This window comes from Chaetodon trifascialis, chromosome 21, assembly GCF_039877785.1.
Source record: "Chaetodon trifascialis isolate fChaTrf1 chromosome 21, fChaTrf1.hap1, whole genome shotgun sequence".
Taxonomy (NCBI): Eukaryota; Metazoa; Chordata; class Actinopteri; order Chaetodontiformes; family Chaetodontidae; genus Chaetodon; species Chaetodon trifascialis.
Genome location: NC_092076.1, coordinates 10,252,952 through 10,274,297, shown reverse-complemented (window position 1 = coordinate 10,274,297; position 21,346 = coordinate 10,252,952). Strand labels below are relative to the sequence as shown.

The 21,346-nt window shown below is 42.0% G+C and overlaps 1 protein-coding gene across 1 annotated transcript in view; it reads left to right on the top strand.

Moving 5' to 3' along the window:
* The window catches only part of LOC139349888 (protocadherin-15-like), a 170,447-nt gene that overhangs the window by 70,034 nt on the left and 79,067 nt on the right, over window positions 1–21,346 (top strand). The window contains exons 13-20 of the mRNA XM_070990928.1: window positions 909–1,043; window positions 3,086–3,235; window positions 3,357–3,448; window positions 4,634–4,735; window positions 12,306–12,438; window positions 12,878–12,957; window positions 15,473–15,566; window positions 20,402–20,530. Coding sequence (XP_070847029.1) covers window positions 909–1,043; window positions 3,086–3,235; window positions 3,357–3,448; window positions 4,634–4,735; window positions 12,306–12,438; window positions 12,878–12,957; window positions 15,473–15,566; window positions 20,402–20,530 — 915 coding nt within the window. The remainder of the gene's footprint in view (window positions 1–908; window positions 1,044–3,085; window positions 3,236–3,356; window positions 3,449–4,633; window positions 4,736–12,305; window positions 12,439–12,877; window positions 12,958–15,472; window positions 15,567–20,401; window positions 20,531–21,346) is intronic.

The window sequence follows — 21,346 nt, the reverse complement described above, 5'->3', positions numbered from 1 at the left end:
AGAATGGGCTTAGTTTGGATCACATGTGTGTCATCCAGTGTGTGTGTGTTTTGGGGGGGACGATTGATATACGTTGTTATTTTAAATATTGCTAACCCTGGTCTTTCCTCCAGCGATAAGCACCAACAATGATGATTAGTCCTAATTGCTTTTATGTGCCGTCCATCACTTTTATTTATGCGTGTGCATACGACTGTGAGTGCGTGTCTTTAATTCTGTGTGTGTGTGTGCGTGTGTGTTTATTTACGACTCAATATCCTCACTGGCTACATCGACAATATTATCAGCACCCCTACCCTGCTGAGCCAGCCTTATCTAGAATGAGAGCTCACACACGCATATACAGCATGCACACACACAGAGAGGTGACTGTGTGGGTAATGTCAGGGGAGGACTTGGATGAGGATTGCCTCTCCATCACACACACACGCACACGCACACACGCACACACACACACACACACACACACACACACACACACACACACACACACACACAGAGCCCTCTTTGGATGAATTTTTATGTCAAGAAATCCTTGGAGGAGACGGTTTTTCATTCACCTTCTCCTGTCTAAGCATTTGTTTGCTCTCAACTGTTTTGCATATGGAAGCATTTTCATTTATGTTCTGCCACTTATTGATGCTAGCTTTCATTCAGTTTGTAAAATGTAATCATTTGAAATTTCAAATACAAACATGGAGAGCTTCTTGACTTTAATTATGGGCTGTATCTCTCTCAAAATCTGAGCAATTCCTTCAATTGAACCAGTTTCACCACTGTGGTTGTACTGGGTGGCTCCCGGGTGTAAACGTGTACCCTCCATGGGTGATTAGCTGAGCTCACAGAGAAAAGATCACTGTTGTAATGCCTTTTCTGTTCCTCTGAACATCTTTCTTTCTCTCCAACAGACCAGGGATCCTCAGCTCCAGTTATCACTGGACAGCTATTCTCATGTCTTCTCTGTGTCTGCTACTGGAATCAGGAGATATCTCACGCTGGTGCAGCCACTGGACAGAGAGACCCAGGACTCCTATACATTCACGGTACGCTAAAGCCTCGGCATTTGTGTGCATTATGTACAACATGTGCGAGAGGGAAGGAGTCTGAATGCATTTGAATAACTTAACGTCAATCCGAGACCTTTGCTAAAACCGTAGCAGTGGTCGTGAAACAAAGGGCTCTTACCCAGAGAGGAGGTGAAACAAAACGGGAGGAGGTGAGTGAAAATTGACGAAAGAGGTGCGAGGAAGAGAAGGAGGCAGGAGGAGAGGAAGGGTGATGCATAGGAAAGAGAGGGATTGGATGCATATGCACCTGCAAGAGGAGAAAGGTGTATGAAACAAGAGAGCGGGAGGTTACAGAGAGAAAAAAAACAATGGATGTTGAGGGAGAGGAGACAGGAAGGACAAAGACGGGAAAGGAATAGCACTTCCATACATTTATTTAGCCTGACCAGCAGTGCTTTCGTGAACGTTTGTCTAGTTTTGAGCCTTCGGTCCAGTACTTAGCCCTTCCAACGCTCAGTGCAGAAACAGATGTAGAGCCTTATTAGAGTGGTTGCTGACCTTCTGTGTTTACCTCTTTCCATTTTTATCCTGTCTGACTGCCTCTCTTGTGTTCTTTCTTCTTCGTCTGGTCCACTCTCCCCTTTTCTCCTCCTTCTTCCATTGTTCCTGTCTCTCTCTTATTCTCTATTTTATTTCAGGGCAATCTAATTCAGCGACTTTATTATTGGTAGGGCACAGAAAGGCTTCCGTTGCCAAGCTGCAGAGTATCTCTCACTACTGTATATGATGTACAGCATTGTTACTTCATACAACAGTCTGTTATCTGTCAAGTTCAGCCTGGTCACACCGGCAGTGTGCGTTTGTGCGTGCCTGCATGTGTGTTTGTGGGAGTACAGCATGTTCTATGACTTTACGAGCCCTTTTGTGTGCATGCAGCTATTTGGAAGTTAAGGATGGAAGAAGCAGAAGGGCTGGTGTATTGATTGAAAGGCAGAGGTGTACGGTAATCATCATGAAAGCCTTGCAGGAGAAATTAAACCGGAGGGGGAGAGAGAGCGCTATGAGACATGGAGGATGATTTTCATTTAAAGGAGAGTCAATCAGCTTCTTGGCAGATGAGCCTGTGGAGGAGATTGGTGTCAGTGAAGAAGCTGCGGTTGCTTCTGTTGATGTGCACTCTGATATGCACTATTGATGATTCTAAAATAAAATGAGAAATACATGTTTTAGTCATATTTGGTAGCATGAACTGCTTTTCTGGAAGAGGGGAGACACTGGAGGATGAGAGTGGAAAGCAGGCACACAAGTTACAAAACAAAATTACAGATATTTTGCTGTGAATCAGAAGTGCTGCAACCTACTTCAGCAACATTTCGAACGGACTCACGCTAATTAGCGAGCTGCGCAGGTGCTGGTAGGCTGATCACTTTGTGCGTGTTCTGTTCACCCTGCTTCCAGTCTTGACACTAAGCTAACTCAGCTGCATGTTGGCTTTAGCTGCTGTATATATTTAGTGTGAGAGGTGCCAACGTTTTTATCCGACCCTCGGAAAGAAAGCAAATGAGCCTGTTTTCCAAATTGTTGAACTATTCCTATAAGAAACTAGGAAGTAATGCTTCACATGGAGGGTGTTTTGAAGCAGTTACTGTGCATTGGCGTTATGATTTATTGGACACAAATGGTCGTTTATGGCTCTTTTTGTGTCTTAGATTTTAATCAGATCTTACATTGTGGGGAAAGAAGTATACTGTGTCGGTGAAATTAGATATAGAGAAGACAACTGGGGCAGATTAGGTCAAACAGAGTCTTCAGTTGCAGCGACAAAAACGAATAAATAACCCCAGAACGGATTTAGATTGGAAACAGAGAAAACAACTCAAAAGAAAGAAGGAAACAAACAGACACTATCAAGATGTCAGGACAGACTGAGAACACAGTCCGCCCACCTCAGAAAGACAGCTTTTTGTAGCTCGGCTAAGTGTAACATTTCCTACAAGAAGGGACATTTTATTTCTTTGCTCTTGTGAGAAAAATACAGTGTGAATTATTTTTCATTCTCACTCTTTGTGTCTCTACAGCTCTCAGCGTCCGACGGCGTCCAGCAGAGCATTCCGGTTACTGTGACGATCACAGTGTTGGACGCTAACGACAACACTCCGACTTTCGCTAATGTCTCTTACACTGTCAACCTGTTTACTGATATGATGCCCGGAGAGACGGTGTTACAGGTACACACTGTCAAACACGATAACGTGGTTCTTAAAATGTGAAGTATTTACAACGTATGTTATTAAATTATGTTTATTCTGCAAGAATATGTCACTGTAATGTGTTTGTGTCTGTTTCCAGCTGTCAGCAGTCGACTCTGATGCAGGTCCCAACGGTCAGGTCACCTATCGGATCTTAGCTGGGGACCAGGGTCATTTTCTTATTGGCAACAGGTAAATACATCACTTGCGCTGTAATATTATTGAGATTTTTATTTGAAAGTTAAAGGAAGAGTTTGAGAAATGTGCCTTCTTTGCTGACAGTTACATGACTTGATACCACTCTCATATCTGCATGCTAAATATGAGGGTACCACCAGCAACCAGTTAGCTTAGCATAAAGACTGAAAACAGGGGGAAACAGCTAGCCTGGCTCTGTCTGAGGGTCAGAACAAAACACCTCCAAAAAGTCTCAGCTGCATTTCTCAGTCATCTTTCTCACACATATCTGATGGAACAGATAAATCAATGCAGATATTGACACGGGCTGTTTATTTTAAGTGTAAGGGCAATAGTTTTACACTTCAAGTCCATTTTCTTCTTTTTTACGTGCGCAATGATTGCATGTTGGGCTTTGAGGCTTGCCAAAACGAGGATGGCCTCCACTCAGTACTGTGCCTGAATGCGCTCTGTGTAGGCTCTGATGGAGGACTGCAGCTGCTGGTGTTGCTCCGCTCTGCTCTGCTAACACGTTGCTTTTGCTTCACAGGCTGCGCAGACAACTAATTTACAAGTTATATCTTGTTTAAAAGACGTAAAAGTGACATGTTGTGGTTTTACGGGGGAGTTATATTGCGAACTTATGAGGCTGACAGGCAGTCAGCAGAGACTAAGTCTCGGCAAGAGAGCGACTGAGCATTTTTAACGAAATGTCAAAGTGTTCCTTAACTAAATCAGAGGATTTTTCAGTGTGAAAAAACTCAGTGCTGCTGTTGTCATTTCAGTAATTGGGCAGGAGACCACAAATCCACTCACAGAGTAACAAAAAAAATTCTCTCCCACTTGGAGTACTGTTAATGATAATGATGGTATCAAAGGTAACCTGTGCAGGATTTGTAAACACACATATATCATTGTCACATTAATAAAACCACAATGATGATTAGTAATTGCCAGAGAAACACAAGCTCATGAAAGCAAGGGGGTGACAAAACAGCCTATCATGTCGTGTGAAAGCATAATGAGGCCTCAGTTTTCTCTGCAATGGTTTCAGAATTAAAAAAAAAAATGATTTATTCATCTTCAGTCTTCGCATGAATAAATCATTTTTTAAATGTAATTACACTTAACCACCTTCATTTTGGTCATTTGAATAAAAGTGTTCATAATCATGTGATACTGAATGAACTGTTTTCACAGCAGCGGGGTCATTACTGTGGCGCCAGGTGTCGAGCTCACTGTTGGGCGGAGCTACGCTTTGACCGTGGAAGCCATAGACAACGGGCCTGCACCTCATAGACGGTAAGGGTTCCTCTCACTCTGCTTCATCAGTCTTTTCCTCTCGTCTCTCTGCAGCCAAGTCTCCAAAGGTCATCACACTTCCAGAGCTCTCGTGCTCATTGTGAAGCACGCCGCTCGCCGTCGCTCCCTCTGTCTTCCGTTTTCCCTGCCATTCTCTGCATCTTTTCACCTTTTCAGGCGTGTCCTCTTTCATTTTTCGAAATATATGAATTAGGATTTTATGTTGGAAAATGGCAGGAAAGAACTCTTAGAGGAAAACTGATAGCATAAGTGTGAGACAGAAAGAAGAGAGAGGAGAAGAGCAAAGCAGAATCAAAAGTAATGAAAGGGTGGCTCACTTGTTACCCTCTTGGGGAGAGAAGGAGAGCAAATTATACTGTCTGCATTTCAGAAAGGGACAGTTTCAGCCAAAGCAGGCACACGCGGCATCTAAAATAAATGCCGCAGAGGGTAAAATAAACTAAAGGTGATGCACTCTGTATCTGCTGCATTCTAAAGAGTAAGGACTGACTTGATAAGGTGACTTTTTTTATTTTTGTTCTCCCCTGCCTCCCGTTTTCCATTTCCTGTACTTCATCTCTCCGTGTATGAAATCAATACGGAGCCATAGCTTTCTCCAACTCACAAACTTGGGCTATTCCCCAACATGTGTTATTTCATGGAAAAAGCAGCTGCTCCTAATATTTTGTCAACTTGATTAGCTAGCTACAAGCAGTTCAATTGACAAATTTTGCTTTCAGCAATTACCATAAAATCCTCAAAATTTGAGAACAGAGGCAAATCCAGCCGTGGAGCCGCTAACCCACCAGAACACAGTCAATCTACATTGCTCCACAGATCGATGCATCAGTTGCACTGGCACAGAGTTTGATGCCTTTAGTGGTTTTTTTGCTGCACCGTACCTCAGCTTAACTGAAGAAACATCATAAAACAGGCCCTCAGTGGGAACCCGTCATGTGTTTTTGCAGGTTTGAGAAAAGAGGGGACAACATGCATCAAAAGGAGTTAGCTCCTTTTCATGCGCGTTGTCCCCTCTTTTCATTCTCCTCCCAGTTTTCTTGACTTCTTCTGTATCATCTAATACAGAAACACCAGAAGGAAAACTCAAAACCATGTGAGGAACTGGCACCAGTAAAAAGGAAAGCCAAACATCCTGAGCTACGGCTCCAGCCTGAATTACAGCCTGTTGTTCGCTGATACTCAAAGTGCACTTGGGTGGTTCTTTGTGTTTTACACTTTTGAATATCCCAACATAAAGATAAATTAACACTGCAGCGTCCTTGTAGAAAGGACAAACAAGCCGAGTCCTTGCTCTTCAAACGGGAAGCACAGAACAAAAGCAGCTCTTGGTTACACACACACACACAGGAACATTTAATAGAGACATTTTTTGTTTAAAATTGAGGAGAAGGCACAGTGTAATGCTGAGGCAACAATCGTTTGTTGGGTAGGAACTTAGTTTTATAGGCTCATATAAGCTGAACAGGTCAGTGGGGGAATGTTCCTCCTTCCCTCAATTATTGATGTGTTTATATCAGAACACACTTGTGGAAGTCACTGAATGGTTTGATGATTAATTTGATCCGTCAGGGGCCAACAGCGAAGATTTCCCTTCATCAATCTTCTCATGAAAATGTAATCAGATTTAATCAACTCACCTGGCACCTGGTTAAATAATAAAATACAGGAAAGCAATATGAGTCCGCCAGCAGTTGCCTCCCCCATGAGCTCCTCCTTACATAACCCCTCACTGTTCTCAGGAGTGTCGACAAGTGCAGAATCAGTTGCAGAATCAGAGATATTGGGGGAGGGGGGGATGTTTTATAAGAATTGTATTGACATCTACCTAAGGTCTGAACACAACGCGAGCCAGACTACCTCAAGATGTGGTCAGGTCTAATGTGGAAAAATGTGTCTGGATACAGATCACATTAATATACCAGGTGTAAACGGGGTCCTAGATTCAGGTATGCCATTCTAAAGCAGCTACTGTAGCCTTGAGCCCCCAGCTTCAAACAGAGATGAGGAGCCGGTTACGGAGTTGTGGTGAGCTCACTTCCTTCTAACTCCATACCTCCAGATTTTTTTCATTTTCAGATGTGCCTTCAGCCGCAACCAGCACCTGAGGCAATTTATCAGCAGTTCCTCTGGAAGCACAGAAGGCTTTGTACAACGTTTTTCACACATGCAGTAGTCCTCCCCAAGACCTGGAAGCAGACTTGGGAGTCCCCTAGAAACACTTCATGACTTGGTCATTTGCATTAAGAAAGCAATAAGGTGGAGGAGAAAAATAAGGAGAAACTGAATGTATTTTTCATGAATTTACTAAATTTATCAGGCTAAACAACCAGGCGTAAAGCTCTGACTGACTGCATTCACCCTCATTCAAAAGGCTTCTTTGACCAAACGGCCACCATTGCAGGCCAACAAGTACTCAGTGGTAGTAATGTTGGAAAAATAGTGCCAAAAATTTACATTTGGGTATGCTTTGCCTCAGCTTTAAAGGTATGTGTTGCCATTTATGAAAACTAGGCATGTCCTGCTGTTTAAATGCTTATTGTGTATCTACTGAATGTGTATCTGACACACTGAATTAACAGCTGTAGGCTACTTAATCAGACACCTTATTTTTACTTGATCCAAATGCCGGAGAACCTGGCTCGGAAATATTAATTTGATAGGCTTCAATGTTTCATTCATGTCATATGAGAGTGGAGTGCAGAGAGCTTTAACCAGACAACAGACAGGTTTCATTTTGGCCTGTCATCCAGCTGCTCACAAAGTTGACACTAATTAATGACAGCTGCTATAACCTGCTGCTTGCAACGTTTGTCATTTTAACCAAGGGATGCAGTAAAATGCGAAGCTGCTCCCTGAACATTTTGTACATTGCTCTTTCGTAATGGTAATTAGTGTTTTGCCAACCTCAGCGCCTGAATTCAAAGCCACTCACTGGAGTCTCCAAATATTATTTCCACATTCGCACATTTCCATTTCCGTGTGTAGCGCAGAGCCTGGCTGTGGCAGAGGACAGCAGTAGCAAGCTGAGATGGACCAAACACAGTAAAGTTCACTGGGACATCTCATCCTCAGCATCTCAAATTATTACCGTGACTTACTCACATCTGGATCAAAATGTTTTGTCACACCTGCAGTGGATTGCCCTCACCAGCAGCATTTGTCAGTCATCGTAAAAGCTTGAATCCTCTCCCCTCTCGCGCTCGGCTCCAGCTATGCAGCTGCCAAATCAATACAGAATGTGAACCACTGCAGATTGAGGTGGTTCCAGTGATTGACTCACAGATTGTCCCTAAATTTCCCCAGACCCCCTGTTTATCTCAGCTGAAAACATAACCCGCATAACAAATCAATATCTATCTCTGCTGCCTGATTTATTAAAAGAGTGGGTCAGGACCCAACATGAGCTGTGTGTCCTCTTACTGGTGGCCACCAACAAGACATGAGTGACAGTGACAGTAGTTTCTAATGGCTTTGGATCTGAGCCTGTGTGTATGACTTGTTAGGGGGCTGAAACCGTTGAGATACATGTCTCATTCAGATTGGAAGTGCTTTTGCATGGCCTAGATAGATACACCCCAGCACACTGAAAACAGTTCATGCTCGGGGGTCTCATTTATACTTTCATCAAACTGGAGGGTAGGAGAGAAAAGAGGCCACCACCAGAGAGAGCAGATGAGATAAAGATGTTAGATAAATCACTTGATGGAGATGAAGATAAAGAGATCATTTTCCACTGTGCCCTAAGAGGCATGTAGTAAAATACGGAGGTGGTACAAAGTCACTGACTTGCAATTCACAAGCAGTGTTGGGAACTTACTTAAAAAATGGAATCAGTTCCTCATTACATATCACTCATATCACTTTACTTTTATTTTCCCCAGTTCCATCAAAGGTGGTGACCCTCTTGTAAGGTCCTAAGACGCCTTTTTTCTTCTTAATTTTCTACTGTAGGCGGAATTCTCAGCTGGTCGTCTTCACGATGCCGCGCTCCCTTCACTTTTCCAGCAGTTGTGAAACAACACAGGAGCTTTACTGTTGCTTTAAGAGGCAGCAGCTCTAACTGTAATCTACTCTGTGTATTTACTTATAAACTGACTACTACTTCTTCCACTATGCACACAAAGGAGCTACGCTACTCTTCTAACAGAGGATATTGAAGGGATGGCGGATGGTAGTGGAGAAAGAACAAAGTGCGAGTCGAGTGGAGCCTGAGTGTGCGGCGGAAGAGACCTACAAGTCACCAGCTTGGCACAGTTACAGAAACCACGTCCATTAATTTAATTGATTTAAGAGTTCATTTGGATGAATGAGTTTCAAGACAAGTGACTTGAATCCAAGTCATGTAGCTCAAGTCTACAGCTCTGGTAAAATGCAGTTGAATGAAACATATAAAGTCTGTACGAGGTAGCCTTGGTCCTCAGCCAAAAATTAAATATATTACTTAGATGTAGCAGCTAAACACCTTGTCTGCTGCAGCCATCTGTCAGTATCATAAAATGTGTTGCGGCTGGTGCAGAGAATTGTGTTGATTAAAATCGAAACCTGTGTTGTCCATCAGACACTCAGGAGACAAATGACTGAAAAGCAGGGCAAAGAAAATTGTCCAATGTAGACTTTGGTAATGAGAGGAGCAGCAATCTGACGCTGAGAGTTCAGAGAAATCTAAACAGGATGGTGAAGTGCACTCAGTGACAAGTCCGTTCACCTAAACACTCATCTAACCCAATAATTATTTGCAGGTCCTCCAAATAACGCTAAATGACTGGAGAGGAGGAGGTTATTTGTGTTTCGAATATGAGGAGGACAGAACATGCTGAAGACAAAGCAGCTGTATTTTTCCTGCATTTCCTCGAAGAATTGAATGTGCAAGTCAGTGTTTGAGAGTACACATGTGGGTTTGTGTGTGCGTAATGTACAAGCAGGAACGGCTATATATATATATATATATGAAGCAGATAATGCATATTAGATAATAAAAAAGAGCTTTAAAAGAGGGAATTGCTTCCACTGGTAGACAGAAATGTAGGATGGAAATGCAGAGGGAGAAACAGGCCCCCGCTACAGTAGAAACCACGATGAATAATCTCCAGTCCCTCAATCGGTTTTCATCAATAATGCCATCTGAATTGTTTTAATAAAACACTGGCTTTCACTCTCTCTGGCGGCTTACATTTTTCCAGCCTTTATCCATTTATTTATGTATCGTTGTGAACGTAAACAGATTTTGCGGGCTATTGTTTAGACCCGAGGTTCTTTGGCTTTTTCGTCAATGATCCAGTTTGAGTGGAGTTAATCTCTCCGTTCTGTCTTTGCTGAAACTCGGCACACTCGCCAAGTAGGAACACAAACCCTGTGGTTTCTTACGCTGAAATTCAGGGTGAGTAAAACGACATCGCTTGTATCATGTGGGGGCAAAAGTGGAGCACGGGGGCGACTGCGCTGCAAGTGTTTCTGATGACAAGTTTGACTCAATTTTATCTGGACTTTTTCTACAAACTTGTAGGACTAGAGTGGTACCGTCTTCCTGTTAATAATTCAGAGCATTTAAACCAGTAAATCTTTGTCAATGCAAACTCACGCTGTGCAGCCAAACACTGTCCAGACTCAAAGATCCTTCATTTGAAGTTCAAGTTGCGATTCCAATATTTTCAGTAACATGTCTGGAATTTTCCCATATGATGGCTGTTGATGCCAAAAAATAACCCCAAAAAACGTAACACCTACAACTTATTGTACAGTTTCAATAAAGAGTTTGAACAAGCTGATAAAGTATATGTAGTATTATTTTTTTTTTCTCTAGCTTTCGATGAATGTAAGGTTGAAAAGGTGGCAACTGTATGTTTATAGGGTTTTGATATAATAACATAAATATTACATATATGTTTGCAGAAACAGATGATGAATCTCAGTAAGTCTCAACATTTTCCCATTTATTTTGCTCTTGCCTTTTCTTATCAGTGCAAATTTGTGTATTCTTCCCTCACTTGATTGTTGCACCTTTCCTATTTATTCCTGTTTATGAGCGTACGTGTTCCTACTTAAGCTGGAGAGCAGACACCCAACAGGAAACCTGTTCACTCTGAATGACACGACGGTTCTTACTGTTATTTCAAAGAAGTGGTGTAATATAAATATAACCAAGAAAAAACTAACCTGTGCCCTCAAAGTGACCTCAAAGTCATGTTCCCTGCCAGCGGAGCGTTTCATGTTGCCCCGGCTCTCTCGCATCTTGTTCTTTTGGGAGGGCGCTGTTCAAGATCAAAATTCTAGACTTAATTATCTAAAATAATTGGCAGAGCAGATGTCAATTTTGTTTTCAGTTGGGTCTTAGTTTAATTTGCACTTAGTAGCTTGTTATCTCCCAATTATGTAAGGCAGTCAATTTGCCAGAGGGCTGAAAAGTGTAGTTCTCTGAACACGACAACTATGTTCCAGGTAATCATATATTTTCAGAAAACAACACTGTAAGAGAAGGACGCAAACTGCTCACAGCGCCGGAAAGAAACAGCTCTGCCAGTTGTAGGTCATTACGGTGACATGCTGTTTTGGGATAAGTGTTACGTTGATTAAAAAATGTCAGTGTATACAGCTTATTGAACAGCCAAAGCTGTTTATCAGAGGGGAAGTAAACACGGTGTAATTAAGACTTCATTTCACAAAGCGAAACGGTCTATTGTCAGATACTACTCCAAATGCTTTTTCGCTCAGTGTCACCAGCTTAAAAATGTGAAACTCTGTGTAATTCCCTTTTTTTCTGTCTCTTAATTCACCTCTGAGCCTGTTTCCTCTTCTAAACCCTTTTTTCTGTAATTCCCCCTTTGAAATATTTTAATCAAGTTTCCTTACCTGTCAAGGAATTTCTGAATCCCCTTATCATCCACAGTTGGTTTAGTTATATAACTGTATTTAAGTCATCTGCATAAAGACTCCATTCATGCTTAAGTGCAGTTCTGGACGTGTGTACAAATCACTTATTATTAATTCCAATATGATTTAAAGATTTATGTGTTTTAGCGCAGGGCTCATCTTTAAGTAATAGTTTAGATGCTGAAGGTCTTCAACTGCGCCATGCTGAATAATGAGGTTCATAACACTGCATAATAACAGGCAGTAATGTAAGTAAATGTAAATGTATGCGAAAGAGTCGTCCAAACAGCAAGTTAGGTTTTGTCAAACTGGACGACAGAAAGCTTAATCTTGAAAAAAAAAAGAAGGTGGCAGAGCACTGTCTCATCTCTTTGCCGCTCACGCTGTTGTTGACTTCAAGTTCCTAATGATTAGTTAAACACAGCATGAAGTGCACAGAAACAATCACTGGCCAAACACTCATAACTTAAATAATAGACCATTCGCCCTCCCTGCCACTATCCTCTTGTGCTGTCCTCCAGCTCTTCTCTTCCTCCTCTCCTCCTCTCATCCCTCTCCAACATTTCACTTATACTATTCCTCCATTATCTGCTTCTCTGTTACAGGCTGTTTCTCTTTCTGTCTTTGTACTGTCTCGGCCTGTCCTATCTGCCTTACCCCATACTCTCCCCTGTCTCTTTAGGTCTTCCATTACTACGGTCTATATCGAAGTTTTGCCCCCAAACAACCAGAGCCCTCCTCGCTTCCCCCGGCAGCAGTACAACCTGGAGATCAGTGAAGCTATGAGGACTGGAGCCACACTGCTTAATCTGCAGGTACACTCGCACTCCACACACACACACACACACACACACACCACCTTACAGATTATCTATTCAACAAAGAGACCAACAGCACATTTGTCAGTAGGTATTCTCTGAAATGTGTTTTGATTTCTTAGAGGCATCATCTCATAGAAGGCCCAGTGACATAAACACAGTGGGTTTTCTCCATGCATCTGCAATAGGTTTCAATAGAACTAGTATCTCTGCTTGGATTACTGCTGTATTACAAGCAGGGGCAAGTTCTGGACCCTGTAGGCATCCTCTAAGGGTTCCCCTCCAAACTATAGCCATACATTCTCCTGTTTTTGTGGGCCCTGCTCACACGAGGGCTCCGTATACGACACCCTTGATTATATGCATACAATTTGTTGATGGAAAGTAAGAGGATATGTGTGTGACTGTGTGCATCTGTCTCTGTTTGCTACTTAAGGCAGTGGATCGGGAGAGGGATCCCATCACCTACAAAATCCACAGCGGAGACCGCCATGGACATTTTGCACTACAGCAGAAGTAAGTAAGCGGGCCTATGCACACACATACATTAGATCTGTGGAGCTTGCTGAAATTAATATTTTCAGAAATGATTTCAGAAGCCTTTTTCTTATTTGTGTGAATATCAAACATGTCTGAGTATGCCATGATTATGGCTGTCATGAGTATCTGCGTGCTGCACAACCACAGTGTATACAAGTATGCAGTTATTGTCTGTGTGTGTGCATACAGTATATGTGCGGTTGAAGCAGCCTAAATTATATCATATCAGGGCTTCGGCTCCGCCAAGGGCTTCACATAAACACACCCATACTCTCTCCCACATGCACATACTCACTGCACTGACTCCAAGGGCTTTTGTTGTATTTATTCATTTATTGCTCATTAAAAATGCATTTCTTATGCTGGGGGAAGATCCTATCTACATTTCTAGAGGGAAGAGGAGAGAGAGAAACAAAGGAAAGTACGGTGAAAGACTGCAAGAGAAGGGACAGAATAGGAAGGATTGAGAGCAGAGTGAAGGGTTGGAAAAGGAGATAAGAGAGCAGGGCAGGGAGAGTAGAAGACGAAGAGGGGAAAAAGTGTTAGAGTGAGCAAAGGAGGAAACAATGAGCAAGTGATGGACAAATGAGGATTTAAAAGCAGAACCACAGAAGAGGAGGCATTTCTTCTGTGCAGGAATTCATGGCAGCAGAGATTAAAATGAATTGGTCAGCTTTCACACCTGCATTCTAGGAATATTTGACGCTTTTTTTGGACATTGTAAAATCTTGCAACATGTGCCAAAATCTCTCAGTCAGTTGTGTTTTCTGCTTTACTGTACCATAGGGACAAGCTAATTGCTAAGTGCAACATGCCACACAGCTCAAATTGGCAAAGGGTGAAGTGATTTTTCATTGTTTTTGTGCAGAATTTGGACCGGTTAAATTCTCCAGAAGTGCGTGGTGAGAGCACCTGAATGGGTCTGGTGTTGGCCCGTTTTGCAAGATGGCTGACACTGATGTTTGATACAGAAACAGAAGAGCACAGCGTATGTACAGGATGCAAGAGATGAGCTTCAAGGACGTTAATCACCATTAGCTTTTGAATACATTTGAATACATTTGAATTATCTTGCGCTCATCCTGAACAATGGGATTTAATAGGAGTCCTTCACACGTATTCACAGATGTTTGGATTGAGAGCAGCAGGCATGTGAAGAGAACGCGTCAGAATTTGTGGTATAAATAAAAAAATAATAATTACGTGTGTGTGGGCGTGCATGCCCGAGACGACGTACATGTGTTCACAGACTTTGCTTTTCATGAATCACCCATAAATATACATGAACTGTCTTTTAGTTTGTTTGTTTTTTTTAAAGAAAAAAAAGAAAAAAATCTCTCCCTCTATAGACCACTTAACATTTGCACAAATACACACATTGACTTGAGCATCAGCACACACACCTCTACACACACTGTCAATATTTGGAGATCATGTGTGATTCAGAGGGAAGTAGCTTAAATTAAAACCACTTCAATCATCATTCTTCACTTGGAAAAATGAAAAAGTGGAATCAGTCACAGCCAACATCAAAGATTACTGCTGGTTTTGATTGGTCAGAAGTCTCAGACAGGCTCCTCTGAAGCTGTTGATCTTCCAGAGTGCTTTACTTACTTTCACGTGTGCGGTAATCATTTGCCTTTAAATCTGACTTTTATCTCTTTGCTTCTGTTTGGACATTTTTGATTGCTGAATTGTGCTCAGTGTGTAACTTGAGTCTGAGATTTTGTGACTCATGAGTAATAATTCACAGCCTGTGCTGTATGAAAAATTGATTTGAGGAGTTGGTTGCTCGTTTTTCCAGTTTCTCCAGTTTTGTATCATTCATCTGATTACGCTATAAAGTGCATAACAGTGGTGCATGTTTACCTACCAGTGCACCCATATAAGGATGTCATGAGGCCTTTTGTTTAATCTCCTCTGGCCAGTGAAATACAATAGTCTATATTTAATATGCAATTAATCAGTATTCAGATTCAGAGAAGCTCTTATTGCTTTGAAGTGTTTTGCAAATAAAGTCTTTAGTGTTTTTTGATGACACATCACTGTCTGGGCCATTATAGCAACAGCATCCATAAGGGCATTCCTTAATATCATTGTGGGTGAGGTGATGGATATGAGGCGTCATCTGCATCACCAAAGTAGCCATAATCACAGTAGAAATACACTTGTGGGGGTTATGCGGTAGTTATCAGTGCCTGCCAACTGTCTGAAAAGTTGTCTCCAAAGTGGTGTATATAAAGAGGAAAGAACAGTTTGAGAAAAGACAGGTTTCCTAAGCTTTCCCGTGTTACCGGAGTTAGCATAGAAACTACTTACAAATGGCTGAAAGTATCCACATGAGAACGATTGTGGTTAGCGATCGATGACTTATGAAGTGAAACTTCTCATGAAGTCACAGGATTGTCCAGTACTGCGCCACAGTATTCTGTTCTCAGTTTTCAAGCTCATGTCTAAGGGGTTAACAGGACTCTGTGTATTCTGTCTCCAGTTCAGGGTATCTGGTTCTGGACAAGCCTCTGGACAGGGAGTCTCTGGATTATTACACCCTGGTGGTCACAGCCTCGGACGGACACCCAGATGGGGTAAGCTATATATATATTAACTGCTTGTCTGTACTTGAGTTGTTTCACTTCCCCAATGGAATTAAGCTGATGGGCTGCCGAGAGGGAAGCTAAATCCTTCACAGTGAAATGCCACAAACAACAGCTGTGGCATTAAGAGGGATATTAGAGGCATTTTGGGGCAAAAGCTTCTCATTCAGTTATAATAATAATAATCATAATAACCATCATCATCAAAATAAAAGGCCCAAATCTATTTGTAACAATGATTTTTAAACAAATATGGATACTTAAATGAGTGGATATGAACATTAATGGGTGCTATAGGCTCCAGTTGTGCAACCCTGAACAGAACAAGCCATTTAGTGAAAGGATGGGTAGAAAAGAGTGTAACGTTATTACCTGGGGGAAAAAAAAAAAAAAAAAATCTGATTTTTGGTGCAAGTGAGGCTCAGTCGACCCTCAACTTTTGTTCACAGCTTGAACAGTCAGATGTGATGGAGCAGACCTTGTCGCATGAACAGTCTTTAGTCATATGCATACCAAGCAGCACTTAACACTTGTCCACTGCTTTAAACTTTTTTAACTGGCTGGCTTCTCTTTCTCTCCATTTTGGCCTTCTGTCAGCACAAAAAAGAGCTACCGTCCAAAAAGGAGAAATCCAAAAATGGCGGCTTGATGTTTGACTGTGGGTATGAAAACAGAGCTTTTTGAAAGCAATGAAGTTACTCTTTAAAGGTACAATGTGTGCGATGTCTACAGCAAAGAGTACAGTGAGCAGCAGTCAGTGATAACTCTGATGATATGCTACCCCTGTTTGTGTGGAGCAACTTTCGACAGGTGGCCAGTTCATACACACTGAACCTGTGAAGACATTTCCTCTTTGCACTCATACAGCATCTACATATTTAACTGGCTGAGTGTAGATGCAGTCAGAATAAACTACAAGGGCTAAAAATGTCTCATTTAGTGTGCTGCAAGAGCTATGTTGCAAAGATAAAGGAGTGCGTGCCCTTTCTCACTTACCTAATTGATCACAGGGCACCAGAGCTGCTGTCTCTATCTCTCTCTGTTTGTGTGTCTCTCCTGTCCTTTTTTAAAAGTCAAATTGTCCCTCCCTCTCACATGAAAGTCAGATGAAGACATTGGATGCCCTCCCCTCTTTCTTTCTTCTCCTCTTGCTTTCATTTGTTTCCCTTTCTTCTCCTCTCTTCCCTTCCTCATCATCCATCTATTAGTCCAGCATTAAGAGAGATTTGTTTCCTCCTCCTCTTTGTCACTGACCCACCCCCTCCCTCCACATGTTAATTCAAACAAAAGGTAAAGTTTAAGGTCCCTCTGCGGAGAGGAGATGCTGATTTGAATCCTCTGACCTTCTCTCACGCATACCTTTGCTCACAATATGATGGGAGAGAACAAGTGGGAGGAAGTTAGAGAGAGTGAGGAGGGGAGAGATGTGAGAGGCATTCAGGGGGCTCTTATTACCTTAACAATTGTACTGTGTGTCCATACACATTTCTACAAAAGAGTCTTGATACATATACACTCACGGACATGCACACATATACTTAGTCAATTCCTCTCTGGACCTTGACAATTAGTGTATTATCTTTGTGCCCCAAAGGTCTTTAAGCCAGAAAACGGCTAAAAGTAGTCGGCACATTTTTCTGCCTGACATTCCATTATATTTTGAACAAGAGGCAAAAAGAGTGCAGAATCGTGAATAGTGAGAGAGAAGGTGTGTGAGAGGGGAATGGTGTGAGACACACAGAGACACGGAAGGGAAGACGAGGAAAGAAAGAAAGAAAGAAAGAAAGAAAGAAAGAAAGAAAGAAAGAAAGAAAGAAAGAAAGAAAGAAAGAAAGAAAGAAAGAAAGAAGAAGGAGAAGAGAAGATTGGGGTGTAGTTGCCTTATACAGACCCATTAATCAGCATCACTCGAAAGGCCTTGGGTAGTCTTCATATGCGTGCACACACACACACACACACACACACACACACACACACACACACACACACACACACACACACACACACACACACACACGTCTGTGTCCCCTATTATTAAATGTCCCGTTGTGAGAGTGTCAGACTACAAAGTGCCTAATTGGCTGTTTGGCCAGTGAATCCATCATACTGCCACAGATTGAGGACCATACAAGCTGGTGCAGTAAACCAGCTCCACTGTAAGGACACTGGGCGTCATCGGATGCAACTTAAACTTTATTGCAGGACAGTTTGCTGTTGTCAGATGGACTGTTTAGTACCTCATCATGGAATGTGCATGGGAATCAGCTCATGTTTCTCCAATGAAATGATGTTGCTGCTGTACATAAATGAATGAAAATGATTTTATTCCAGAGTGTTAAAGCATAAGGTTGGTGTTGTTCTTACATTTTCCTTCAATGTGAGCAAATCCCATGAAAAGAAAAAGCCAACAATTTGTTATTTCTTCTTACCTTACTTTCCTCCCTCTGCATTTTCAGTTCATGCACTCAAATACTGGCATATTGTCAATGAGAAAAAATGAATAATGAGGTAAATAAAACAAATGACTCTGACCTGAATCACTGAGCAACTCCAACTTTACACAGGGCAGGCACAACAAAATGCACATGTGAATGTACACTGTAGCATATAATTAGCGGTTAAATCCGGTATCCTTGTGAGTGTGGTTGCATACTCACAGCGACGTTCTGTTGCATTTGTTATTGCTTTGGCTCGGTCTGAATCTACAATGACAGCCTGATTGAACGCTATGGGAACATGTGCTAATGCCTTTCAGTCTGTTTTTGTCTCATTCCGCTAATTGACACATTTGGGTCTAAATGACAGAGCAGATTTACGTGTTTTCAAAGGCATACCCTGCTCAGTTGAACAATGTCAGTGCACAGTCTGTGCCCGTCTTTGTCCATTTTCACTGTAACTAACCGGGAAACTGTTCTGCTGCCATGCAGTGGATCTAAATGTCAAAGCCAAAATCACTCTCTAATCAAAGGGGCTGAATCCAAAGCACTGACTTTTTAACCTTTCGCCGCCCACTGCTCTGCTGCAGGAAGCTTGCACAATGTGTGCAAGCCAGTGCTATAAAAAGACATATGAATATGAACATGTGCTGTGATTGATTAGCCTCTCATATTTTAGTCATACTGGTCAGTTTCAAAAAGAGCATCTTTGTGAAAATAAACTGCTCAACTTTGCGAGGTAACCATAGCCTCAGCAAGGTAATAAACTCTGAGGTGTGCAGTTATCCAAAAATGATGTGCTTCGAGCCCCCCGATGCAAAATGGAGTTTCCTGCATCACTTTCTCTGTCCTTGTGTCTGCCTGAGCGTGTGTTTGCCAGCGTTTCTCACAGCCTGCCTTTTCATTATATCAGAGCTCATCCGACTTTACATATATTGGCATTCAGGTAAACTGTTTTGTCAACTGTGAGCTCTTAACCTCAAATTACTTGCATCACCGTGTGCCCTGCCAACCTCAATAGCCTGTTGTCACCTCTATGATTGTCACTCTCCCACACACGCCCCCGCACACACTGCTTTTCCTCTTTTCATCTCACTGTTGTGAATCGGTTAGCTCTCCCTCATTTTCCACCTCCTCCCAGTTTCCTTCTTTAAAAGTCAAATCTTCGATCACTCTCTCTCTGCTCTCATGAAAGTCAAATTAAGAAATTGGTGACCTCCTACCAGCTTCTCTCTCTTTCCTGCTCCTCTTCTCTGACTTGTTTTTTGTGTGTGTGTGTGCTTTCGCTGTTGGTTGTGTAACAGTGACAATCAGTGACATTTACTATGAAAAAAAAACCCCAAATTTTTCCACACATTCAAAAACCTGCTCTAATGTTTCAGGTGATCAGTTGACTCAGTTGTATTTCCCATCTCTGTTGGCGCAGATTTTCATGTTTACAGCATACATCCACAATCAGTTCCATATTGGACTTTGAGTAGCTGATCCACAACAATCGTTTACACTTAAGACTGTAATATAATTATTGTGAACACTTGGATTTTCCTCAGAACGAGCGCTCATCTCCCATCTGTCCATCTGACTTTCGGGAACAGAACAATAGCATGTGGTGTGTTAAGCTTATTAAAGCAACTGAGCTGTCTGTTCCTGAAGGATTTTCATAAGATTGACCAGAAATTGCATCATTTCTGTGATGTTATTGGCTGTTAAGCAGTGTGACCTATGGAGAGTACATTTAAGTCTTTTATTGTATCATCATGGCAGTATTGACCAATGAGTTTGAAAGATCCCCTGATACTATGAGACAAGATTTTACAAAAAAAATTATCATGGCGGCAGTTGTTTTATTTGTCTGTGAGCGAAAAATGTGCCGTTCATGTTAAGATTTCCAGGTATGTGCGCTAATGATTTGATTGGCTCCTGCAACACCTTGGCCGGGATGACGCTGCATTGTGTTGCAACAAATTTGAGCCTCTTTCTTTGCCCCTTTGCTAACCTTCTAAAGTAATTTGTACATCTGTCTTAATTATGCATGCCTCAATGCAAATATCCCCTTTAACATAGCAAGAGAGGACGCAAGGCAGGCCACTGGTGAACTGTTTTCAAAATCTATTTTTAAAATGAACAATTGTTCGAAGCACAAAACAGTACAACCAGGACCAGAGTGCAGCCATTTAGCAAGCAAAATGGGCTCTTTAGTTTGCTGCATGAGGGAGCTGTTAGTGAGAGGGACGTTAAACTAAGACAGCAAAATAAAACCCCTGAAACCTGAGCATGGATTCATCCCGTGGAACCTTCTGACACTCGTCAAAAATGTTAAGTGAGTACAGCTTCAGTTGTTTTCTGGACTGAGCAGAATGGTAACACAAGTTTGTGTGTGCTTGTGTGTAGACCTCCACTGCGATGGTGAACATTGTGGTGACAGACGTGAATGACAATGACCCGCTGTTCAATTCTTCACTGCCGGTGAACCTCACCGTCATCGAGGAGCAGGATCGCGCCTACGTTGGACAGGTCATGGTAGGAAGATGCACACACAGACATTTTGATGGTCCTGTATGGTACATTGAGTCAGACAATATTTATATGTGTGTTTGTCTGTTAATGTGTTACGCACATCCATGACTGTGCATTTATTTGTGAGCTTTTTGTGTTTTTCCTCGCACTAATCCTTTGTTATTATGACACGACATGAACAAAACAGCCAATTTAGATGCAGTGTATCTCACTGTATCAGTAATTCCTGACTGCTCATTTGTCATTTGACATGCTCTCTCACTGCGCTGGGCCTTTTAATTGCAGATTATATTTGTCTCTGTTATTTCTCCAGCGATGTTGTGTGCTTGAAACTAGCCGCAGAGCTCGTCTTATTTATGCGGCACAAATCATAATGTCCCACTTTAAGTCTTGTTTCTGTGATCCGAACACGAGGTCACTACATTTAGAGAGACACATAATTGCTTAAACTATAAAGGTGCCTTTAAGACTTGCCCACATTCGTCTTCCCCTTTGCAGTCTCTTACCACACAAACACGCAGCGCACAAAGATTCACAGAGGCTCTAATTAAATTCTGCTCTTATAATCTGTTACAATGGGGACCAGAGATCACTAGCATAACTTTGTAAACCTTGGCAGCTTTGTAATTAGGCCTGTATGTTATTATACTCAGAGGACTGTGTGTTGCTGCGTGTGTGTGCATATTTGTAGGTGGACAGAATACAATTTGAGAGAGTAGTGTACGAGTTTTCTCTTTTGCACATGGCTTGCTTGGAGTGACTGCTCTTCCCTTATTTTAATATTACTTCCTGGAAATGTATCTCCCTCGTCCCCAGGAA